The 18,725-nt window shown below is 48.3% G+C and overlaps 6 protein-coding genes across 6 annotated transcripts; 2 read left to right on the top strand and 4 right to left on the bottom strand.

Moving 5' to 3' along the window:
* Positions 1-388: 388 nt before the first annotated feature.
* On the bottom strand, positions 389-610 carry HETIRDRAFT_18754 (uncharacterized protein; the record flags this gene model as incomplete). The annotated part of the gene is made up of 1 exon (XM_009546311.1): positions 389-610. A coding segment is annotated over one exon (222 nt), but the record flags the coding sequence as incomplete, so codon positions are not given.
* Positions 611-2,337: 1,727 nt separating this feature from the next.
* Positions 2,338-3,139, top strand: HETIRDRAFT_473761 (uncharacterized protein; the record flags this gene model as incomplete). The annotated part of the gene is made up of 5 exons (XM_009546673.1): positions 2,338-2,423; positions 2,476-2,515; positions 2,577-2,737; positions 2,812-2,994; positions 3,054-3,139. Exons 1-5 carry the CDS (start codon positions 2,360-2,362, stop codon positions 3,137-3,139), a joined length of 534 nt encoding a protein of 177 aa, XP_009544968.1. The 5' UTR covers positions 2,338-2,359.
* A 2,036-nt stretch (positions 3,140-5,175) lies between these two features.
* HETIRDRAFT_426227 (uncharacterized protein) lies at positions 5,176-8,182 on the bottom strand (the record flags this gene model as incomplete). Its single annotated transcript, XM_009546672.1, has 7 exons — positions 5,176-5,395; positions 5,636-5,790; positions 5,870-6,340; positions 6,417-6,564; positions 6,906-6,968; positions 7,067-7,907; positions 7,969-8,182. The coding sequence occupies 7 exons, from the start codon at positions 8,180-8,182 to the stop codon at positions 5,176-5,178; spliced, it is 2,112 nt and encodes a 703-aa protein (XP_009544967.1).
* Positions 8,183-9,570: 1,388 nt separating this feature from the next.
* HETIRDRAFT_473759 (uncharacterized protein) lies at positions 9,571-11,255 on the bottom strand (the record flags this gene model as incomplete). The annotated part of the gene is made up of 1 exon (XM_009546671.1): positions 9,571-11,255. The coding sequence occupies exon 1, from the start codon at positions 10,111-10,113 to the stop codon at positions 9,571-9,573; it is 543 nt and encodes a 180-aa protein (XP_009544966.1). The 5' UTR covers positions 10,114-11,255.
* On the top strand, positions 10,040-11,255 carry HETIRDRAFT_382686 (uncharacterized protein). The gene has a single exon (XM_009546670.1). The coding sequence runs from the start codon at positions 10,232-10,234 to the stop codon at positions 10,817-10,819; it is 588 nt and encodes a 195-aa protein (XP_009544965.1). The 5' UTR covers positions 10,040-10,231; the 3' UTR covers positions 10,820-11,255.
* A 652-nt stretch (positions 11,256-11,907) lies between these two features.
* Positions 11,908-14,134, bottom strand: HETIRDRAFT_416737 (uncharacterized protein; the record flags this gene model as incomplete). Its single annotated transcript, XM_009546669.1, has 4 exons — positions 11,908-12,591; positions 12,649-12,803; positions 12,861-13,926; positions 13,988-14,134. 4 exons carry the CDS (start codon positions 14,132-14,134, stop codon positions 11,908-11,910), a joined length of 2,052 nt encoding a protein of 683 aa, XP_009544964.1.
* Between the last annotated feature and the right edge of the window lie 4,591 nt (positions 14,135-18,725).

Below are 18,725 nucleotides of genomic sequence, written 5' to 3'. Positions count from 1 at the left end.
GACATACCACGGAGATATCACATGGCCATGACATGGAAGCGAGCAGATCAGGAGTGAGAATGGGATCGGCGAAGGCGGCAGGCTCGATGTCGACCTCAACACTAACAGCAGGCAACTCTGCGTTCTCCGGCACCCATACGAACGTGCTTGAAGCCGATGCTTCGGTCTGCTCCGCCACTGGCTCCTTCACCACCTGCTCCTTGCCTTCGCGCCGCTCGTCGCGCTCGGTCTGAGACAAGCTCGCGATGTAGCTCGCGTGCAAGGCTGCGATGGCGATGATCTCCTCCTCCGGCCTGTCCTCATTGATCAGACGCGCAAGCTCATTGATCCTGTCAGCCTCCGCCTTCCCATTGCGCCTCGTCCTGCGCTTCTTGCGGTCGCGCGCAACGGGCGTGAACTTGTAGTCAGGATGTCTCTTCTGGTGCAAGCGCTTCTCGGTGGCGGCGGCGGCGAACCACGGATCACGTTCCATCATGGTCATCTCCTGCCACATGGACCCCACGAGCTTGCTGATATTGCTGTGATCCTTCTCTATCTTCTCGAACATCGACTTCCTCTGAGAGGTGACATGACGGCGAAAAAGCATGAACGCGTTCAGGGAGCGCTTGATACGGTCAGGGTCGTTACGGGGCAAGGCTTTGTGGGCAGCCTTCCTCGGCGTGCGCGTTGCCTTGGTGGCCTTGCGCGGTGGGGAGGGTGAAGGTGAGGGGACATTGAATGTGGTGGATGAGGGCGAGGCGACAAAAGTGGAAGTCTCTGAAGTGGTAGGAGATGGGAAAGGGAAAGGGGGATTGAGGCCGTGGGAATATAGCTCTGGGGACGAGGAGACCTGGAGGCCTGTGAAGGTATGGGAGAGGTCGGGTGAGGCAGGAGAGGTGAAAGTATGATTGACGTCATAGGTGAGGGTCTCAATACCAGCGTACTGAGCGTCGAAATCGACTTGGAATCCGAGTGGGAAGGAGTCTGCGGGCGATGGGGAGGACATGGCGCGCTTTGGTGAGGATAAAGCCTCATTTTGCGCACCTTTTTATACGAATGTCCCGTCGACGTCCTGCACAGCGAGCAGAGGCCTTCGACGAAAGTTACCTTTCGCTATAAGAACAGCGTGACTTGGAGAAGGATGGTGTGGACGGAAAAGGCAATTGAATTTCACCTCCTTGTCCTCGCCCTTAGCCAGTTTTCTGTGGACATCACTCGACCAGCACACACGAGGCGCATAGAACCGCTTGGCACGGCATATTATGTGAGGACAATAGCAAGACGTACGTGAAAGATACAGTCAGGTCTTGTGACCGCCACCAATCCTGGGAAGTAAATCTGGTAAATCTGCTGGTTCACGATTTCTACGACGAACTTACAAGCACATCCGAATGACTGTTAGACCGTTGGGATGTCATACAATATCAGACGGTTTACTTGGATAGCGATATTATGGAACAAAACTCAAGAAACACGTGTGTGTGTTGGCGAAAGCAATACGTGATAAGCCAAGGCTCAAAGGAAAGGATTGGGTCAGCGCTATGACACAAGGTGAAGAGAAGTCGAAAAGCTTCACGGATAGTTATAAGACAAACATACTTTGGAAAATCAAGGATGGTCAGAGCTTTGAGAAGAGAAAAAAACATTTGACAGAGGCGTAGACCTACTTACCCCATACTGAGTCCTTCAGAGAATGCCAACTGCCAACCGATACCCCTCTGTATTTCCATGGGACGCACCTGAGCATCAGATACCCGGCAGTATCCGTTGCTTTCTTGTACAGTTGCCAGGAATAGCCATCACCTGTTAATCATGGTCGTGGAGTATGATCCGCTGAGCCGTCCCATTTGCATCTTGGACTCATAGGTGGGGTGGAGATATCCACAGAGGGTACGGCGTCCAACGCAATAGTTCACATGTTCTTGCAGTGTACCAACCCAGATGTGGGACTGCAGTCGTTGCCTGTAGAATTTCTGGCTTGGATTCGACAGGAACGGAGAGATACTACCGTACTCAAATTGTCGCTCCATGTCCAACTACCGCGTGCGGCGGAAATCTCTAGTTTCTTCTACCGCCGCTGCGAAGTTCAATTGCGACGTGTCCGCGCGGTCCTCATAGAAGTCTGTAGGTCCATAAGTGAGACACAGGAGGAGGCAGAAAGTAGTGATAATTTCTCGTAGAGAGAATTATTATTATGATCGTCCGCGAGGCTGGAAGAAAGTACTGTGTGGTGATGGACGGAAAAGTTGGACCCACGGGTCGGGTGTGGGCGAGAGCACGTGAAATGTAAAGCCCGGAACGGCGCGATCGGAGTTTGAACAGGCGTTGCCTGTCCCGCTCTCTCCCATCGTCAAAGCCGCCAACGTTACTCTCTACCACTATGAACTGCACACGCGTCGGTTTGGGCTCTGCGCTGCGGCGTGCTGCTTTCTCACCGAAAATTGGTGTGTCGTGTCGCTGCTTGTCACCTTCCGACAGAATTTGAATCAGAATCAGCGAGAAACCAGGTTGCTCTGCGTTCCACATTCCCTAAGCGGTGAGTGTGTCAATTCTCGTACCAATCTCCACCACTCAAACCGTGTCTCAATCGCGCATAGCACTGTGCAGACACAATCGCTCCTACCCTCGGCTTCCGAACAAATCTTGAACGCCCAACGCATCAAACGCCCCTCCAGCCCTCACTTCACCATCTACCAACCACAACTTACCTGGCTTGGATCCATTGCGAACCGCGTGACGGGAACTGGATTGAGCGTTTGTGCGTGACCTGCACAACTTATGTGTTACTCACCCTGACCTTACATCCGCTTTCTTTCAACTCTCGTCATACAGTACTTTACGGCTTCTCCCTTGCATACCTTATTGCGCCTTCCACCTTCAGCACCGCTAACATTGTCGAGACCGTCCAGGCTCTTCCTGAATCCGTCAAGATTGCAGCCAAGACAATCCTCGCCGCGCCTTTTGCATTCCACTCCTTCAACGGTCTCCGGCATCTGGCGTGGGATTCTGGAAAACGTACGCCTTCCTTCGTCTCTTCTCTGTTAACTTCAACCCGAATCGCGTCTTCTTTACAGTCTTGTCGCTCAGCGGCGCATACAAGTCGGGATACGCCGTGTTGGGTGCGACGGCCATTGGCACGATCGTGTTGGTGTTGCTGTAGTTTCGAGCAGAGCATCGATCGTGCACTAGCTGAGCTCTCTGTATCACAATGAAGTTCGTTTCTGCGGTTCGCAGCCTAACTCCGTTTAAGAGCGTGCAGCGCAAAGAGGCTAGAAGTGGCTGGGCTTATCGGCGCAAGAGATCTTCCTATACGGGCTGACATCTCATCTACATCATCCTTCAGATTCAGAGGTTACGTTTTTCATCCTTTGAACCGGGCACCTCGACTGAGCATCGCTGTCGAGATGCATGGTTACGTGCGATGCCGTAAGCCTGCGTGTCCTCAACAGAGAATCAACTGGGTGCGTCCCATCCATAGTTAGGTCTCGGAGACTTTTCGTTCTTGCTTGATCTTAGAGATCATAGAAGGGCGTGGAAGGTCTATTCCAAGAGCCCTCCCCATGCCGTGCCTGCAATCTTCACGATTGTAAATGCATCCGCCATCTTCGTTGCTGAGCTGATAAGTGCCCCAGCTCATGCTCCGGGCTGCTCTGATCCGGACCGAAGCGTGCAGCTTCAGGGAGCAACCCCACAGTTCCCCATACCCCAACGCCGTCTGCGAAGCAATGGTCCCCCACTGATTTAGGTATAAAATTCTGCACGCCGCAGATGCAAGGGGCTCAAGCTCGCAGCCCCCACAAGCCCCCGCACCTTACGCCATGAACCCCCCAGCAACCTTCGACCCCCGCAACCTCACTCTGCTCGGGGTCGACATCATCACTACGGCCATCGCGGCCGTCCTAATTGGCTTCTTGACGCGTCCCTCTCGTCATCCACAATCCGCGCCCGTATCGAACAGATCTTTCTGAGAGCCTGGGGCTTGGGGTTGCAGTGCGGTAGAGGGCGATTATATGTATTTTTACGTGGTATGTGGCTGTCGCTCTGTAGTTCGTTCGCGGGAAGGGCGTGTCTGACCATCGGGTCTTTGCAGTTCCTGATGACGGCGATATCGTTGTTGTTTGTCTATTCCGGCTGAAATTTGAGGCGGCGATGTGAGTGTGCATGTCAAATATTCTTGGTGGAGGCTGAGCGCTGACCTTCCGCGATCATTCCTTTTTCAAACCGCATCGCGAATCATAAGTCTGTCGTATCTCCTGTCTCATTGTATCTTGTTCGGATGAGATCATTTCTCATCGACATGGGTCAGATCTACGATCAGTGTGCAATCGTTTTTGACTGTATTTATGAAGTAGAGGTGTATGTACGAACGAAGGGAGCTGGGCGCTGAATGTATAGTGCAGCGTCAAGGCTCAAAAAGATTTCCGGTTCTGCAAGCTATACAGCAAGTTGTGTTCAAAATTGTGAAGAATTTCGACACAACCTAATGTCCTTGGTAACGATTTGAAAATGGAAGTTACACTCACTGGAATGATATGTCCGCAAGAGATGCGACAAGGGTGAAAACACGAGCGAGCATAATCGAGTAGCATCAACACGATGGAGCATCGGCTACAGGCCAACGGGGAAGTGAGAATTCGTGATAGAAACAGATCTGAAATATTGCTCACTCACGATATCAGTCATGGGAATCGCCTAGAAAGCACCAACGCCTTCAATCCCTCCAAAGCCCGATCGTCCTCCTTCTGATCAGGGAGCTCCGGTAGATCTTCAGTGAACTCGGAGCTCCCGTACCGGAATATCTCATACCATGAATCTTTCTCAAGCCCATACATATCAAAACTTTCGTCGTCGTCTACTTGCAGGGATATGGCAACCGTGAGTGATCTGCTATGAAAACGTAAGCAGAAGATCACATTTTGCATACAGGACCCCTGGAACAGTTCTCAGATACTCAATCATATATATCATCATCTAGTATCCAATACTCGAGGGCAGACTTGACGAGAGACAATCCAGGGGCAGCAAGCATTAAATTATAGATTAGATGTTTGTTTATTGATCCTCAATTTCAAACCAATAAGCTATTACATTGGTCGAGGATGAGCTCAAAGATATGATCAACACCCGGTAGACATGTAGACTCGTGCACGAGCTCGGCGATGTCCAGCCGGAACCGCCCCTGCACGCTCTCTCCCCTCAATCCTCCGCAACATGCGCAAAATGTTCCCCATCCCGCTCAGCCTCGTCTACATGCACGTCGCCCCGCACGACCTCTCCGCCCTCATCCGTGTCAGGCGCCGCTGCCGCACCGCCGCCCACAACGTGCTCTACCTCTCCGCGTGCCCGGACCATATGGTCGACCAGTGCATCACTGTGGTCGCGTCTGCGCGCGACATCGCCGAGCTTGTGTACGAGTCTACGTGTCTACCGGGTGTTGATCATATCTTTGAGCTCATCCTCGACCAATGTAATAGCTTATTGGTTTGAAATTGAGGATCAATAAACAAACATCTAATCTATAATTTGATGCTTGCTGCCCCTGAATTGTCTCTCGTCAAGTCTGCCCTCGAGTATCGGATACTAGACGATGATATATAATTGAGTATCTGAGAACTGTTCCAGGAATCCTGTATGCAAAATGTGATCTTCTGCTTACGTTTTCATAGCAGGTTGCCATACAGGGACGTCAATGCTTTCAGTTCCTCGGCAGAGCAGTTCCAGATGCCCGACCAGAAGCGTAGCGGTCCCGTGGAAGGTAACAAAAGTGGGCACGAATTGAGTCCAAGAGTCCAGAGTATAGAAGGATGCTGCCTGATGAAGCCGATGCCATCACAGATCTCATCACCGAGCGAGAAATACTGTAAGGAAAAGGACTCGAGCAAAGGAAAACCAATGTTTTCAAAACTAAACGAGATTGCGAACCCATGGGATCATCGTAGTTGTTGGATACCGAACGGAGCGAGAGGGATGCTAGGCATCGAGAAAGAGAGACATGCCGCAGTATCCGAAGCTGGACCGCGTCGACCCAGAAGTCGCCATAGTGTTCCAGTCCGTCGTCGCACTGAGGCAAGACACTAGGGTGTAGATGTGACAATGAGTTAAACAGGCAATAGAAGTCAAGGTCCCAGTAGTGTTGGGCTAGTAAGACAATGTAGTTGTTGATTGTGAGTAATTTGAGCGAATGCAGTTCGACACCGTATAACACAGAAAAAACAAAAAGTTGTCGCCGTAGATTTGACAAGTAATCATCCTCCACTGGAGGAAACACTATGAACAGAGCTCTAAGGTTCTGGAAGGTGTCAATATCAAGGAAGGCAAGGGCCAGTTGCGTTTCCATAGCTGTTATAGGCTCGAATAAGCCCTGAGGTGTGATGGGGTAGTCTGGATGTCTATGAGCTCATCTTCTCGGATCTCAAATGCAAAGAGCGGTCACGTACCATCTTTCGATCGCTGTTCATAAGAGGTACCCATCCCAAGATGTACCCGCTATTCGAGAACGGACTTCCTTTACAAATGGCGCCAGATTTCGGCATTGAGATATCTCGTTGAATTTTGCGATGCTCTCGAATGTATTTCTGAACCGTACTTGGCGGAAAACGCGGGGCGTTACCAAATAACAGAAGACTCTGCTTATCCTTCTCATTGGTAGAAGACCCCAGTAGTCGTGGAAATTATCGAGAACATAGTCAAGGAGTTCGAGGGGCATTGAGTCCATCGCTGTCAGTGAAGTTTTGAAGGCTGGGGTCGCGGAATGAAAATAGCTCAGTCGTCGCGGGAGCAGAAAAACCCCAAGACCACATGATCACGCCACTTGGAGGCTGATAGCCGCGTATAGACTTCTCGTCGATCAAATCGACAAGTCAAATCCAAATTGCGAGCATACTGCATCGGGGTACGTAGGATGGATCGATTTAAAAGGTACATACCTAGAACGCGAGTCAACAATCACATCAAAATATAACGTTTGGGGAAGCAGTTTGAGAAAAAAGCTTAACATGAAAATTGAGCGTCGGTCAGCAACGGTGAACGACGGGGAGAATTAGTGTATGCGGGTGAAGATAGAGGACGCGTGACGAAGCGAAAGGACTGAAGAGCCCGATCGTCCTCCTTCTGATCAGGGAGCTCTATGAGATCCTCGAACTCTTCCCCGTAAGTGAAGGGCTCGAATAGCACGCCGTCGTCAATGCCATACCTCACATGATTTTTTTCCTCTTCTACATGCAGCGACGTCAAAGCTTGCAGCTCCTTCGAGAAACATGTCCAGACGCGCGACCAGAAGCGTCGCGGTCCTGCCGAGGGCAGCAGGATTATGCACGATTTGAGCTCGAGGGTCCTAAGTGTCTCCTTGTGTCGGATGATAAAATCGACTCCGTCAGAGGCTTTCTCACCGAACAAAAAATACTTCAATGACAAAAATGTGAGGAAAGAAAATTTGAGCGAGCGGAAGCTGAACGAAGAATCGAAGCCAACGGGATCCGCGGAGTCGAAAGCTTGGCCATGGAATGTGAGTGATACCAAGGACTGGGGGAGGGATGCACGTGGCTTGAGAATTTGACGTTGGATTATCTGGAGCCAGAAATCAGTGCGATTGTCCACCGCACCATCAGTCTGAGGCAAGATCATGAGGCGCAGATGTGACACTGAGTTGAAGAGGGCAAGGAAGGAAGGGCTTTTGTAAACCGGGGCGAATACAGCCATAAAGTTATTGATGATGATGGATTCGAGAGAGCGTAGGTATTGGTGTGCAATGGCCTCAAAAATGATGGTTTGGCGACGTAGGTTTGGTATGTACTCCAAATTTGGGTCGAATGTCAGTGCTAGAGATTTGAGATTCGGGAGCATGTTAAGATTGGAAAAAGCCGAGTGAGATTGCTCCTCGACGGCCGTTAAAGGCCGATCCCGTTCCTGTGGCATATCCTCGAAGGAGTCTGTGAGCAGTGATGAGAAGGTCATAGTGGTTGGATTCGAAGGAAATGGATGAATGCCTACCACCATCCGGTTGTAATTCTGCAATATAAACCTCTTCTCCTTCATCATCTGCGTCTATAGACTGGAAACTAATTTCCTTCATATGCTGAGCCGGATCTTGACATAGTGGCAACTCCTCGAATGCTGCAGCACTCTTCCAGGTATCTCTGAACCGCACTTGTCGAAAAATGCGAGGTGTTAAGAAATGACAAATATCCTTGTTGATCGCTCTCATGACGAGGAGGTCAGCATGGGTTAGCCCATTGTTTAAGACACAGTCGATTAGTTCGGGAGTGAAATTCTTCATCGGACGTGAGTGTTGTGGTTGAGCCTGTGTTGCGACGTGTCGCGACATAAATATACGATGACGTAATACCTGCCGGTAAGTAGTGCCAATTAAACTCAGTCCTCTTTCAAGTTGTTCCCGTCCGTCGTCTCCAGCGTCGTCGCTCGCAGGCTGTATCTTGTTTCTCACCTTCAATCACCGCGGTGCGGACTTGAACACAATATCCTAGAGAACCCACTGCAGACGAGACGTTGAAAGCAGTCAAATAAGAAACAAACTGTACCATCTAAGCTGTGCTTGAGTGAGTGCTCGTATCCGCATCCCCTCGCTTCCTATCAATGATAGTTTCTTTCCAGGATATAAAGTAAGTGAGGGTGAATTTTGATCTCCTTGTGCTAAACCCATTGTGATAGACTGACCGAACTTCCAAATTTTCGCCTGCACATCGACCATCAACGATCGACATGAGCGCTGCGACAGCAACCCCACCAGGCTCCCCTTTCCTACTCAAGTCACCTACGCGGCATGAATCCCCTCTCAAACCAAATCCCCACCCATATGCCATCAAAACAACATCCACCGCTCTGCTCTCGCGGTCCAACTCGTCCGGACACAGCACGCAGATAGCACACTTCTACATACCTCCGCATCCGAGCACTAGCCCGACCCGCAGCTCAACACGGAGAAAGTCAGAATATCGCGGCCATCGCTACTCCACGAGCTTGTCTGGCAGCGAAACCAGCGTCTCCATCTCCTCTCCTGCGCCTGCGCCGATTCCTTTCCCAGACTCAATCGCCCACCTTCAACGCAGCGCGTCTGACGATGTGAACACCCCGCCGCGGCGCCTCAAGCGCTCTGAGACGCTCCCTTCGCTCCATCCCGCAGAGCGTGAGGCGAGCACCGCGGGCCTTGCCCTCGAAGATCTGTCCCAGCCCAATCCCAAGCTGTGGGCCCCCGCGCAACTCGCGGCGTATCTCGCTTCCGCACTGCGCGTGCGTTCTTCGACGACACCTGCCGTGCCGGAGCCCGTCGCGCGTGATATCGCGGCGTGGGTACGCGACATGAAGATCTCAGGGCGCGTTTTCCTGCGTTGGGGCGAGGAGGACCTTGAAGCGTACGTTCCATTCTACGATGTGACGATGTATCTTTGAATCATTTCTCCTGACATGCTGCGCGGATAGGTTGGGTGTGAGCCTGCTCTGGCGAAGGGCGCTACTCAATGCCTCGCGCAACCTCCGCCAGAACGTCCTGCGCGGCCGGATTTGGGGCTCTCCCGACGGCGAGACCTCGCCGACGCCCGGCCAGCCTCCCGCGTCTCATCCGTTCTCTTCCAATCTCTATGCGTCGTCGTCAAGTTCTCTTGATCTCTCTATGTCAGAATCAGAGCAGGGCTCGCCTCTTTGCCGGACCATCGCACTACGAATCAAGAAAGGAAGAGTCAAGGGAATGGTTGATAAATGGGAGCGCGAAAGTGCGGGCAGCATCGACGGGAGTGATGTGGAAGACGACCCGGTGTCGTCCTCTCCGCTGAAAATGAACACTGCCCTTCCTGATCTTTCGGATGGCGTAGAAGCTAGTGGGTCCACGCATGCTGAGGTGGCGGCGACAACGACAACCACTGGGCTGAAGAGCGAGGAAGAGCCAAGTATCGAGGATCTGCTCGCCGAGCATTCGGACCTGCCATCGGGCTCGTGGGGCGCACGTGCTTGGGAGGACCTGGACATCGGCGTGACCGTTAAGAAGATCGGGGACTCTGAGGGCTTTGAAACCGTGCGCAAGGAAGGTAGTGGAAGTGGAAGCGTATGTAGCTCTGGGAGCAGTAGTGGTGGGAGGGTCAAGGCAGGTGGTGCGAAGGACGAACGAAGAGTTATCACTGCCATATTCGAGCCTGCGCTCGAAGAGACGAGCCAGGAGGAACACGCGTTAGATGAAGACGTGAAGATTGAAGACCTTGCCAATGGGGATGACGATGACGACGGCAATGCGAAGGTCCAGGAGATGGTGCAAGAGGTCAAAGAAACCAGGGACCTATTGGAGGAATTCAGACGTCGATTGGAGGAGGTGGAAAGCAAGGTGCGGGAGATGGAAGAAAGAGAGGCAACGAGAGACGCAGAGTTGGTGACCCTGAGAGAGCTTGAGACCCGACGGAAGATCGAGACAGCACAGAGAGAAGCGAACAGTGTCGTTGCAGAAGTCGAGAGAGCGGAGCGCGAAGCGCAACTGGATCTAGAGCTCGCGCGGCTTCGCGAGGTCGAGAAACGGGCCCAGGAGCTCGAAGCATTGGCTGCATCCCCCTCCCCGTTGGCCACCGCCTATTTACCCGAAATACGACCTGAGCCTCAATCTTTCCCCGCAGAATCAGCGAAACCTGTCCCTGGCCCTGCTGCGGTGCTCTCTCGCGTCGTCTCGCGTGTACACAAGCGACGTCGCCCTCAACCTGACACGACCTCGTCTGCGGCTGATATTTTTGAACCCGACTCGTTCTCTGCGTTACCTTCGTATGTGCTGTTCGTTGGATTAGGTGTATGTGCTGTCGTCCTGCGGGTCGTGCTGAAGCGTACGGCTGGCCGACAGCTCAGGTCTTGACAGTTGGCTTTCTTTTGGGCTCGCTGGCCGGTCTCGCTGTTATGGGTTCTCCAAGCCTTTTCAAGCTTTGAAACGGTCTTTCTCTTGATCTCGGTCTTTGTCTTCATTCGCAGCTTCTCTTCGTCGGGCGTTTGGACTTCAACTCCACCTATTTGATTTTTTTTTTCACCTTGATTGCGACACCCAAGCCTAACACTCATTTCCTTGCCGGTCGACCTCTGCTTATGTTGAATAATCTATCTTTTCGCTCTCAACTAAATATCCATATATACTGTGTTAAACTCGATTTTCACGATACGATGACCTTATGACCATTCACGTCCACTTACGCTTTTTGTTCGGATACCTCGTTGTGACTCTCTGTTTATTCCCTCATTTTTTGTCTATTTTGTTATCTTGCTCTGTGCGTGAACAATCAACCCTCTCGTTGACTTCCCCCGCCGCCGTGTTTCGTCGATCAGTAATATGAAGCACGGGACACGCCCTCGACGCGGTCTCTGGTCTGCCCACACTCTGTAGCTTGCATGCCTGGGAAGGCGGGAGATTTAAGTATAAAGTGCCCTGCTTCCACTCTCCATTCATCTGAAACCTAACAAGAATAATGGAGAAAAGGATGACTCACGTCTGACTTGCAGCTTGACATCTCGATGGGAAGTTCGGAACGATTGCGCGGTACATGAGGGCAGTCATCACACTGATTCTGATTCAGAGCCATCGTGCCTTTGAACATTTATCATCCTCTTATTTTATTCTAGGGCTAGCTTGACTCTCGAGGCGGCAGAGGCAAGTTTAGATGAGATTCTAGAAGACTTTCACTTTGACTTGCCACTCCTAACCTCGTTAGGGCTGATTCGTCGCAGGAGTTCTCCATTCGCCCACATCACATCGTTACCCCACCGATTATATGACTCCGACAATCAATTATTTAGGTTAGAAGTCTGCCTTTCATTGCATGGTTATTTATTACATATATGAAGGATGTTACATTCATTGAGTCCGGATCGAAGCAAGGTATGGTACAGATGAGCGATGCATAAGGTTGACTTGAGATGGGAAAGGGATGTAATTCATAGCGCAAGTATGCTTTATCAATCAAAGACATCGGATGCTTCGTCAATGGTAGAGAAGATGAGAGTAGACGCTTCGCGTGATACATTTTGGGATTGTCGAGACTTTTTTTTTCGCCCACCTTTGTTGCCGTCCAATTCCGCATCTCCGCCCTTTCGTTTGCTGAGATGCTTGGCATTCTTAATCACGGGCGGTTTCCCGAACAAGCCGTCGCTTCTGTCGTCAGTCCAGCCCTTTTCTGGGAACTTGGATTTGAAGATATCGAGGAGCAATTTCGATGACCTGAGGCTTTCTTGAGCCTCCTTCACGGAGGGAAGCGTTGCGGAGAGGTACCTATCGCTTGCCGCTCGAAGCGCATAGATTGGAATAAAAAGATGCCGAAGATCGGAGATGATGTCGACCACAAGTTTATTGAGGAATTTCGATAAGGTGTCTTGAGGAAAACATGTAGTAGAGGGTTGGAAGTACGCAAGCTTGAGCTCTCCCCCGATGTCTGGTCCTGTCAGTGCAGCAATGAACCCGTCAAAAAATTTCCCGAACTGGGGGATAATCCATAGGTAATCTTCTTCAGGAATCTTGCTTGCTTGATAAAGAATAGTGTGGTAGAGATAAACGTGAAGAAAGGATTCGAGGTCATGCCAGAAATAGTGAATATGCTTTCCAGGGTTAAAAAGACGGGCACAAGACATAAATTGCCAAGTACCCTGAGAGATCGATTAGTAAATGCGGCACAAGAGCACAATGAACGAATGGAGACTCACAGTCCTCGTCCTCAATCTGGCCACAGGCGCGTCGCCTACTTGTCTCCGAGACAGGTCCCAGTCGATAAGAAGGCCACGACCCTCGTTCGTGATCAAGATGTTACCACCGCTAATATCTTGATGTAATACTTTCGCGTCATACGCCTGTTGATGGGCTACAATTTCATACCACGATCAATCGAAAGAAAGCGCGATATCGAATGTGTACTCACCTTCGATAGCATCTGACATGACCTGGGAAAGCTCTTTCGTCGAAATGTACTGACTCAGAGGACGTCCCAAATCCGCAAGCACCAAACGATGGTGTCCATGATGCTTCACTGCAGATGTACGACAGCACCATCTTTTCCTAAGGAACTCGTGAGTGCGTGTCTCATGTCCCTCGACGTCACTAGCACAAACTAGACGCGGAATTCTTTCGACCTTGCTGTCTATGAGATGCCGATAAGTATCGCCCTCCTTCTCATATCCCTCCGCGATGTAGCGCCAGCTATCTTTGAGATACACCACTTTACCCGTGTCGACGTCTAGTGCCTCGTATCCTTTCGTGCCCCTACCGGTGGGACTGTTGGTACACCACTGTGGAGAAGAAGCCACAAAGAAATGATCCTTCCGGTCGGGGCCATCATCGACGACACAAAATTTTTGAAACGTCTCGTCTGACGAATACGGAGGGTTCAGAATATCTTTTTCGGTTCCACCTTGAGCCATTGCAACTTCAAGAGCCCGCTGCTTTAAAGCAACTTTGGCACGTTGAATCTCGTCTTCTGTCGGAATTGACACCGAGGTGTCATATCCACGAACAGAATCGGAAGAACGCGTGAATCTCCACAGAAACAACGCCAAATCTCGAGGCTTGCTCTTCCAGTCGAAACGGCTGGTAACGACAGCTCCCGCTCGATCCCAGCGAATCAACCGAACGAACTGATCTATGAAGATGATAGAAAATGAGAAGGTCCTAGCTTGAGAGTTGAATTGCGCGGCTGTGTAAGAAGCGATCTGGCCACGGGAATGATTGGACTTGGAGGTGTTGTGTTCAAAGACGTGTTTGTCGCGAAGCGCCTTCTTTGCACGCGGCGGTAAATCGTTGAACGGGTCTTGATGTAACGTTTTGCGCTCGATATGGAGCTCCATCAGCCGGAAGTCGGTTTTGGGTTGGCCATGAACATCCTTGTAGACTGAGATGTCAGGTGCCCGCTTGTACTTCGCGTCGTAATTCTCATGTGTGTCGACGAGGACCAGACCAGGGCACAGCCCCGCTGTCTCGACCATTTGTACCTACGGTGTGCAGGAGCAAGTCAACAGACGCACAAAACCATGGATATTTTGTAACACGTACAAATCTCTCTTCGAAACCGTCTCCGACCTCAAGATTGGCAAACAGAGTGTAGTAACCCTTGGGCAGGGCCGGTTCTTGTTCAAGCCTCGGCAAGAACTCTTTCAGGAAAGAGCTAGGGGGCATAGATCCAATGAATTGATTCCTCATCTCCCGAACAAGTACTTTATAGTCGAATGCAGCCAAGAGGGGTTCTGCACTCGAGAAATGCTCTGTTGACGACTTTTTGTTATTGACTGGCGAGCTCTGTAGATGGGGGAGTTGTGACATTCCGTGAGTGGCAGATAGCGAGGGATGATGAGAAGGATACTCACTAGGCAAGTGACCCTAGTTTAAATACTCACTGGAGGGCCGCAGTATTCGTTAATCACGCTGACTGCCACCAACGTTGAAGTCGTGACCGAGGCGTGTTCGCTTTGCCACATCGTGGTTTAAACTCCGCGGTACCATGCACAGCTGGAGCGCCCTGAGTCGTCCAACGTGGCTTGCCGATGAGGCAGCCTGCATACATTCATCTGGACTGATCGAATTACTTCTACGTAAATTTTCTCATTGCCGTATCTACAGAAAACAAAGCAAAGTTAAAGACACGCAAGCCTCGTGTATACTGACGTTTCAAGGGGTTTGCACCCGAATGAAAGTTTGGCAAGAACTTAATCGATCATTCTCAAATGTTGGTGACGGACCGAGGTCCGCTAACCCAATGTGGAGACACCAAATTTTGTCTACTATGGCAACCGAGATCCGTCTGTACAATTCACAAGGTGCATATACACAACATTCCGGGAGGTGGGTCCGAAACAAACAGACCAGATGAAGCAGATGAACCACGCGGGTAAAGTTACCAACGATGCAGAAGCCGCATTGGGCTGGCACATGTTTAGTTACAGTGATACAGTGCACCCATTGCTTTGCTCGAAATGCTGAAAGCCACAGCCTTTTCTAGCCGCCGGTTGGTGCTCTAACGCCGGATATGCGATTCGACTTCATGACCAACTCATATGTGGTAGTACCTTAAACCCGTTCTTTTCGAAGATTCATTGAGTGTCTCGAATGCCAGCAATTGCAGTGTTGGTTGAGCATGGCAAAGGCCTAGAGCACCGTCTAACGAGCTTCTTCATGAAGAGGACAATGGTATGAGAAGCAGGAGACAAAGCAATAGTGGAGCGATCAAGCGAGCCTCATGTGGCTATGCTGTTATAAGACAGTTGCCGGAGAAAATGCTTGCCGATGCTACCGTGTAAACAACTGGTTAATGGCGAAAGCGTGTCGTCAGATGGTCGATAACGAACTGCTGACTGTTTCGTATGTGCGGACTCGGCCAAAAATAGCATTATCCACTGTAACTGCTGCAGATCCATCCACACTGTACTTCGGGCTTGTGCATGAAACATGGGAGACAAGCGAATGAGATTACCAGTCTTCTTATGGTGGGGACTGCATTTGCAAGTCGCAAGTCGCCGCAGAAGATGCCGGAAGGCCGCCCATCGCCATTCTTAAATCTGGAAGGCCACCACATTTTTGAGTCCCATGTACCTATTGCGACTGCCACACCCGCATAGCGGTTCCATCAGGAAATACACAAGTTGCGTTTTCTGTCTTATATGGCTCGATAAGTAAAATAAGACAGTATAAGACATGAAAAATGATAAGGAAGCTGTGTTGTGGACAACAGGTTTATATCATCAAGATAGAGCATAAGCTGAAAGATATCAAAATAAGCTGTAAGACTGAGTGAAAAGGCCCAAAAATTCTTGTCTTTCCGATGACTTGCTTATAGTAGCTATCTTGATATAAGCTCAATGTCATAATGAATGCAGCTGTGCTCTCAGAAACTCTCAGAATGCTTTCACAAAGTATTGGGTAGATCAATATAATCAGTATTTTTTGGGAAATTTGCAGAATACAGTAGTATATTATACACAGCTCCTCATAGACCTTGTCTCAAGCCCCTGCAGCCAATTTCCTCCATGCCAAAGCAATGATTCATTGTATGGGCTGCCAGGTATCTCTGGATCCAATTGGTAAAGCTGATTATTTAGTAGTGAAGGTGGTGATTGGGTCCTGGAGATGCGAGGCACACTGTGCATCTAGAAAAATACCCCCTTGTATTAGCTCTGGATTATATCTAATAGTGTCTAAAAGTATCTAAAAGTATTAATAGCATCTAAAAGTGTCTAATTTCCTAATTAGGGGCAATACATTGTGAGCATTGGATTGGATTTCCAAATTGGGAACTACCTCTTTCTATAGCTAAAGTGATGGTTTCTAATGTTATGATATTAGCACTAATTCCATACCAAGAAGTCTTTAATTAGCAGGAAATAGTAAGTACTACTGCTTTATCAGTGAGAAGGTAAAGATGTGGCACATTCTATGCTGCTTCAGCACATTGCTCTCCTTCATATATGCCTGCACTGTTATCTTGTAGCTTTTTTGCTAACTTTCCAGCTGCATTTACAGGGGACATGGAAAGAAAAGAGTGTGCATCATCTGGAAAAACCTTCTCTCTTAATAAGATCTAATTATTCAAAATGCTAATCTAAGCTAATTAGAATATATTATTCATAATCAACTTTATAATCAAATCTGAAAGTAAAGGTGACATTGTATATACTACCATAGTCCCATTGGAATCTACAACCCTTTTTACAATTTTACACATTTCAAATCCAAATTGTGTAAGTGCTACAATCTTATTTTTAGCATATTATTTATTTTCAATTGGTTTAATATATTATTGTCTGGTGCCTAAATTCAAAATCCCTGATTTTTAGAGTATTTATTTATCTTTTTATACATAGAATAGATGAAAGATAAATATGTAAGAAAATCAGAAATATTGAGATTGCCTTATTTATATCAACATATTTAGGTTACTAGGCAAATAGTTTAGACCTTGTGGCTTAGTGGTTTAGAGCACTGGTTTGGGGTGTGCAAGCATCAGGTTGTTGGTTTAATTCTGGTAATAGGCAAGTTTACCATAAGATGTGACTTTAGTTTGATTAGTAAGCTCTATAGATACTCTATGATTGAAGGTGTAGTAATAGTAGAGAAACTATAAGACTGGGTTGGTTAATATTTTTCTGAGAATCCGTATAATAAATTAGGTTTAATTAGCTCTAATTAGATCATATAATTTGAGGATTAGAAGGGGGTAAGCTAAAAATCCTTAATATTAATTGGCAAAAATATAGCTATATTTATGCTTAACTATGGTTAATTTGATATGAAGCTTTTCCCTGATGGCTATTGATGTTCCCAGCCACTTTGTTAGTAGCTTGGCAGCTGCCATAAAAGGCTGTAAAGACCTTGGTATCTTGCCCTTGCATACAGGATCATTGAAGTTGTTATTGTCAGCTGATGCTTGATATGTTAGGACCACATCCTAACACATGCTTTGCACATGGACAGAAGGAAGGTCAGGTGTCTCTTTAGACTTAGACATTGATGACTAGGACTGTGACTTGACACGCATCTAGGCATGTGACTCAGGACATAGTCATGAGCTACACACATGACTTGGACTTGGACTGTTTACCATTTATATGTTGGTGCATGAATGCTTATGACATTATAACTTATCCTTTTCTCTTTCCTCTATGTGGTTTACTGATGTCAATCATGATTGAGTTCCATTTGATATTGCTATGGACAGACATTTGATATACTTACTATATATGATTACATCAAGGAGCCACGGAGTTTGAACTATGACTGTGGATTATGGATTCCAATCATTTAGCTTACTTAGTATTTAGAAGCATGGGCCATGTCTCTGTCCAGCCCTAAATTGCTTATATTATAAATAGGAAAGCTGAGCTTCTTAAAAGATCAGCTTGTTCACTTTGTATACATCTTGATCTCTGCACTGTGCCCAGCGTCTGGCCCCTTCAGCCTATGCTTTGTGAACTCTGCCAGATCCATAGAACCATACTTAGTCTGATGGAGCACTAGACTTGTCTCAAAGCTCTTATTATCCTCTACTACCTGTAACCTATCAAGGACTCACTGCCTATTGAGTCATTTATTGGAATCCCTCAGAAGTCATCTATTGCATCAGAGAAGACCTCCTGGTGCCCAACAAACATTATCCCATTATCAATCAACATCTCCTCTACCTATTTGAGGATCAGACCGACAGTAACCAAGACTTTCTAGTACAAGCCCAAAGATGTGCAATAGTCTTTATTCATTGGGCCATCATGGTTATCCTAGGGAATCCCTTTTAGTGCATCAAGTGCACGTGATAAGCTTAGCAGCTTAACATAATACTGGTCAATATAGGACACAACATATAGGTTGGGCTTAGGGACATGCTATGTATAGCTTGCCAGACCTTGTCTATTAGTGCAGTGGTCAATACTATCTTATACAGCACACAATCATTGTCATTGATATTATAATTTTTGGTGCCACCCAGATTGTCTATTGCCTTGTTATATCAAAGGTGCTCAAATTTGGCGTTTTCCTCTAGCTATTGGGCTATGGAAAAGACAGTCATATTGGTATGTAGTGCCAGAATAATATATTTGCCTGCTATGTAAAAAATATGTGCACTAAGCATATTAAGATTATCTCTAACAATCTTGTGCTTATCTATACATAGGCATGCTATATATATACCCTTTTCCCCACCCTCCACCTCAATAGTGGCCATTTGGAAAACCCCTCTCTCTTATTGGATCTTAATTATTCATAATCATTAATGATACTAATTTGAGCTAATTATGGCCAATTA

This window comes from Heterobasidion irregulare, assembly GCF_000320585.1.
Source record: "Heterobasidion irregulare TC 32-1 unplaced genomic scaffold scaffold_04, whole genome shotgun sequence".
Classification (NCBI taxonomy): Eukaryota; Fungi; Basidiomycota; class Agaricomycetes; order Russulales; family Bondarzewiaceae; genus Heterobasidion; species Heterobasidion irregulare.
Note: the sequence above shows the minus strand (reverse complement) of the source record. Positions and strands in the feature narration are given on the sequence as shown.

Coding starts and splice junctions, on each gene's coding strand:
- HETIRDRAFT_382686 (XM_009546670.1), top strand. CDS start 10,232: ATGGTGCAAGAGGTCAAAGAAACCAGGGACCTATTGGAGGAATTCAGA.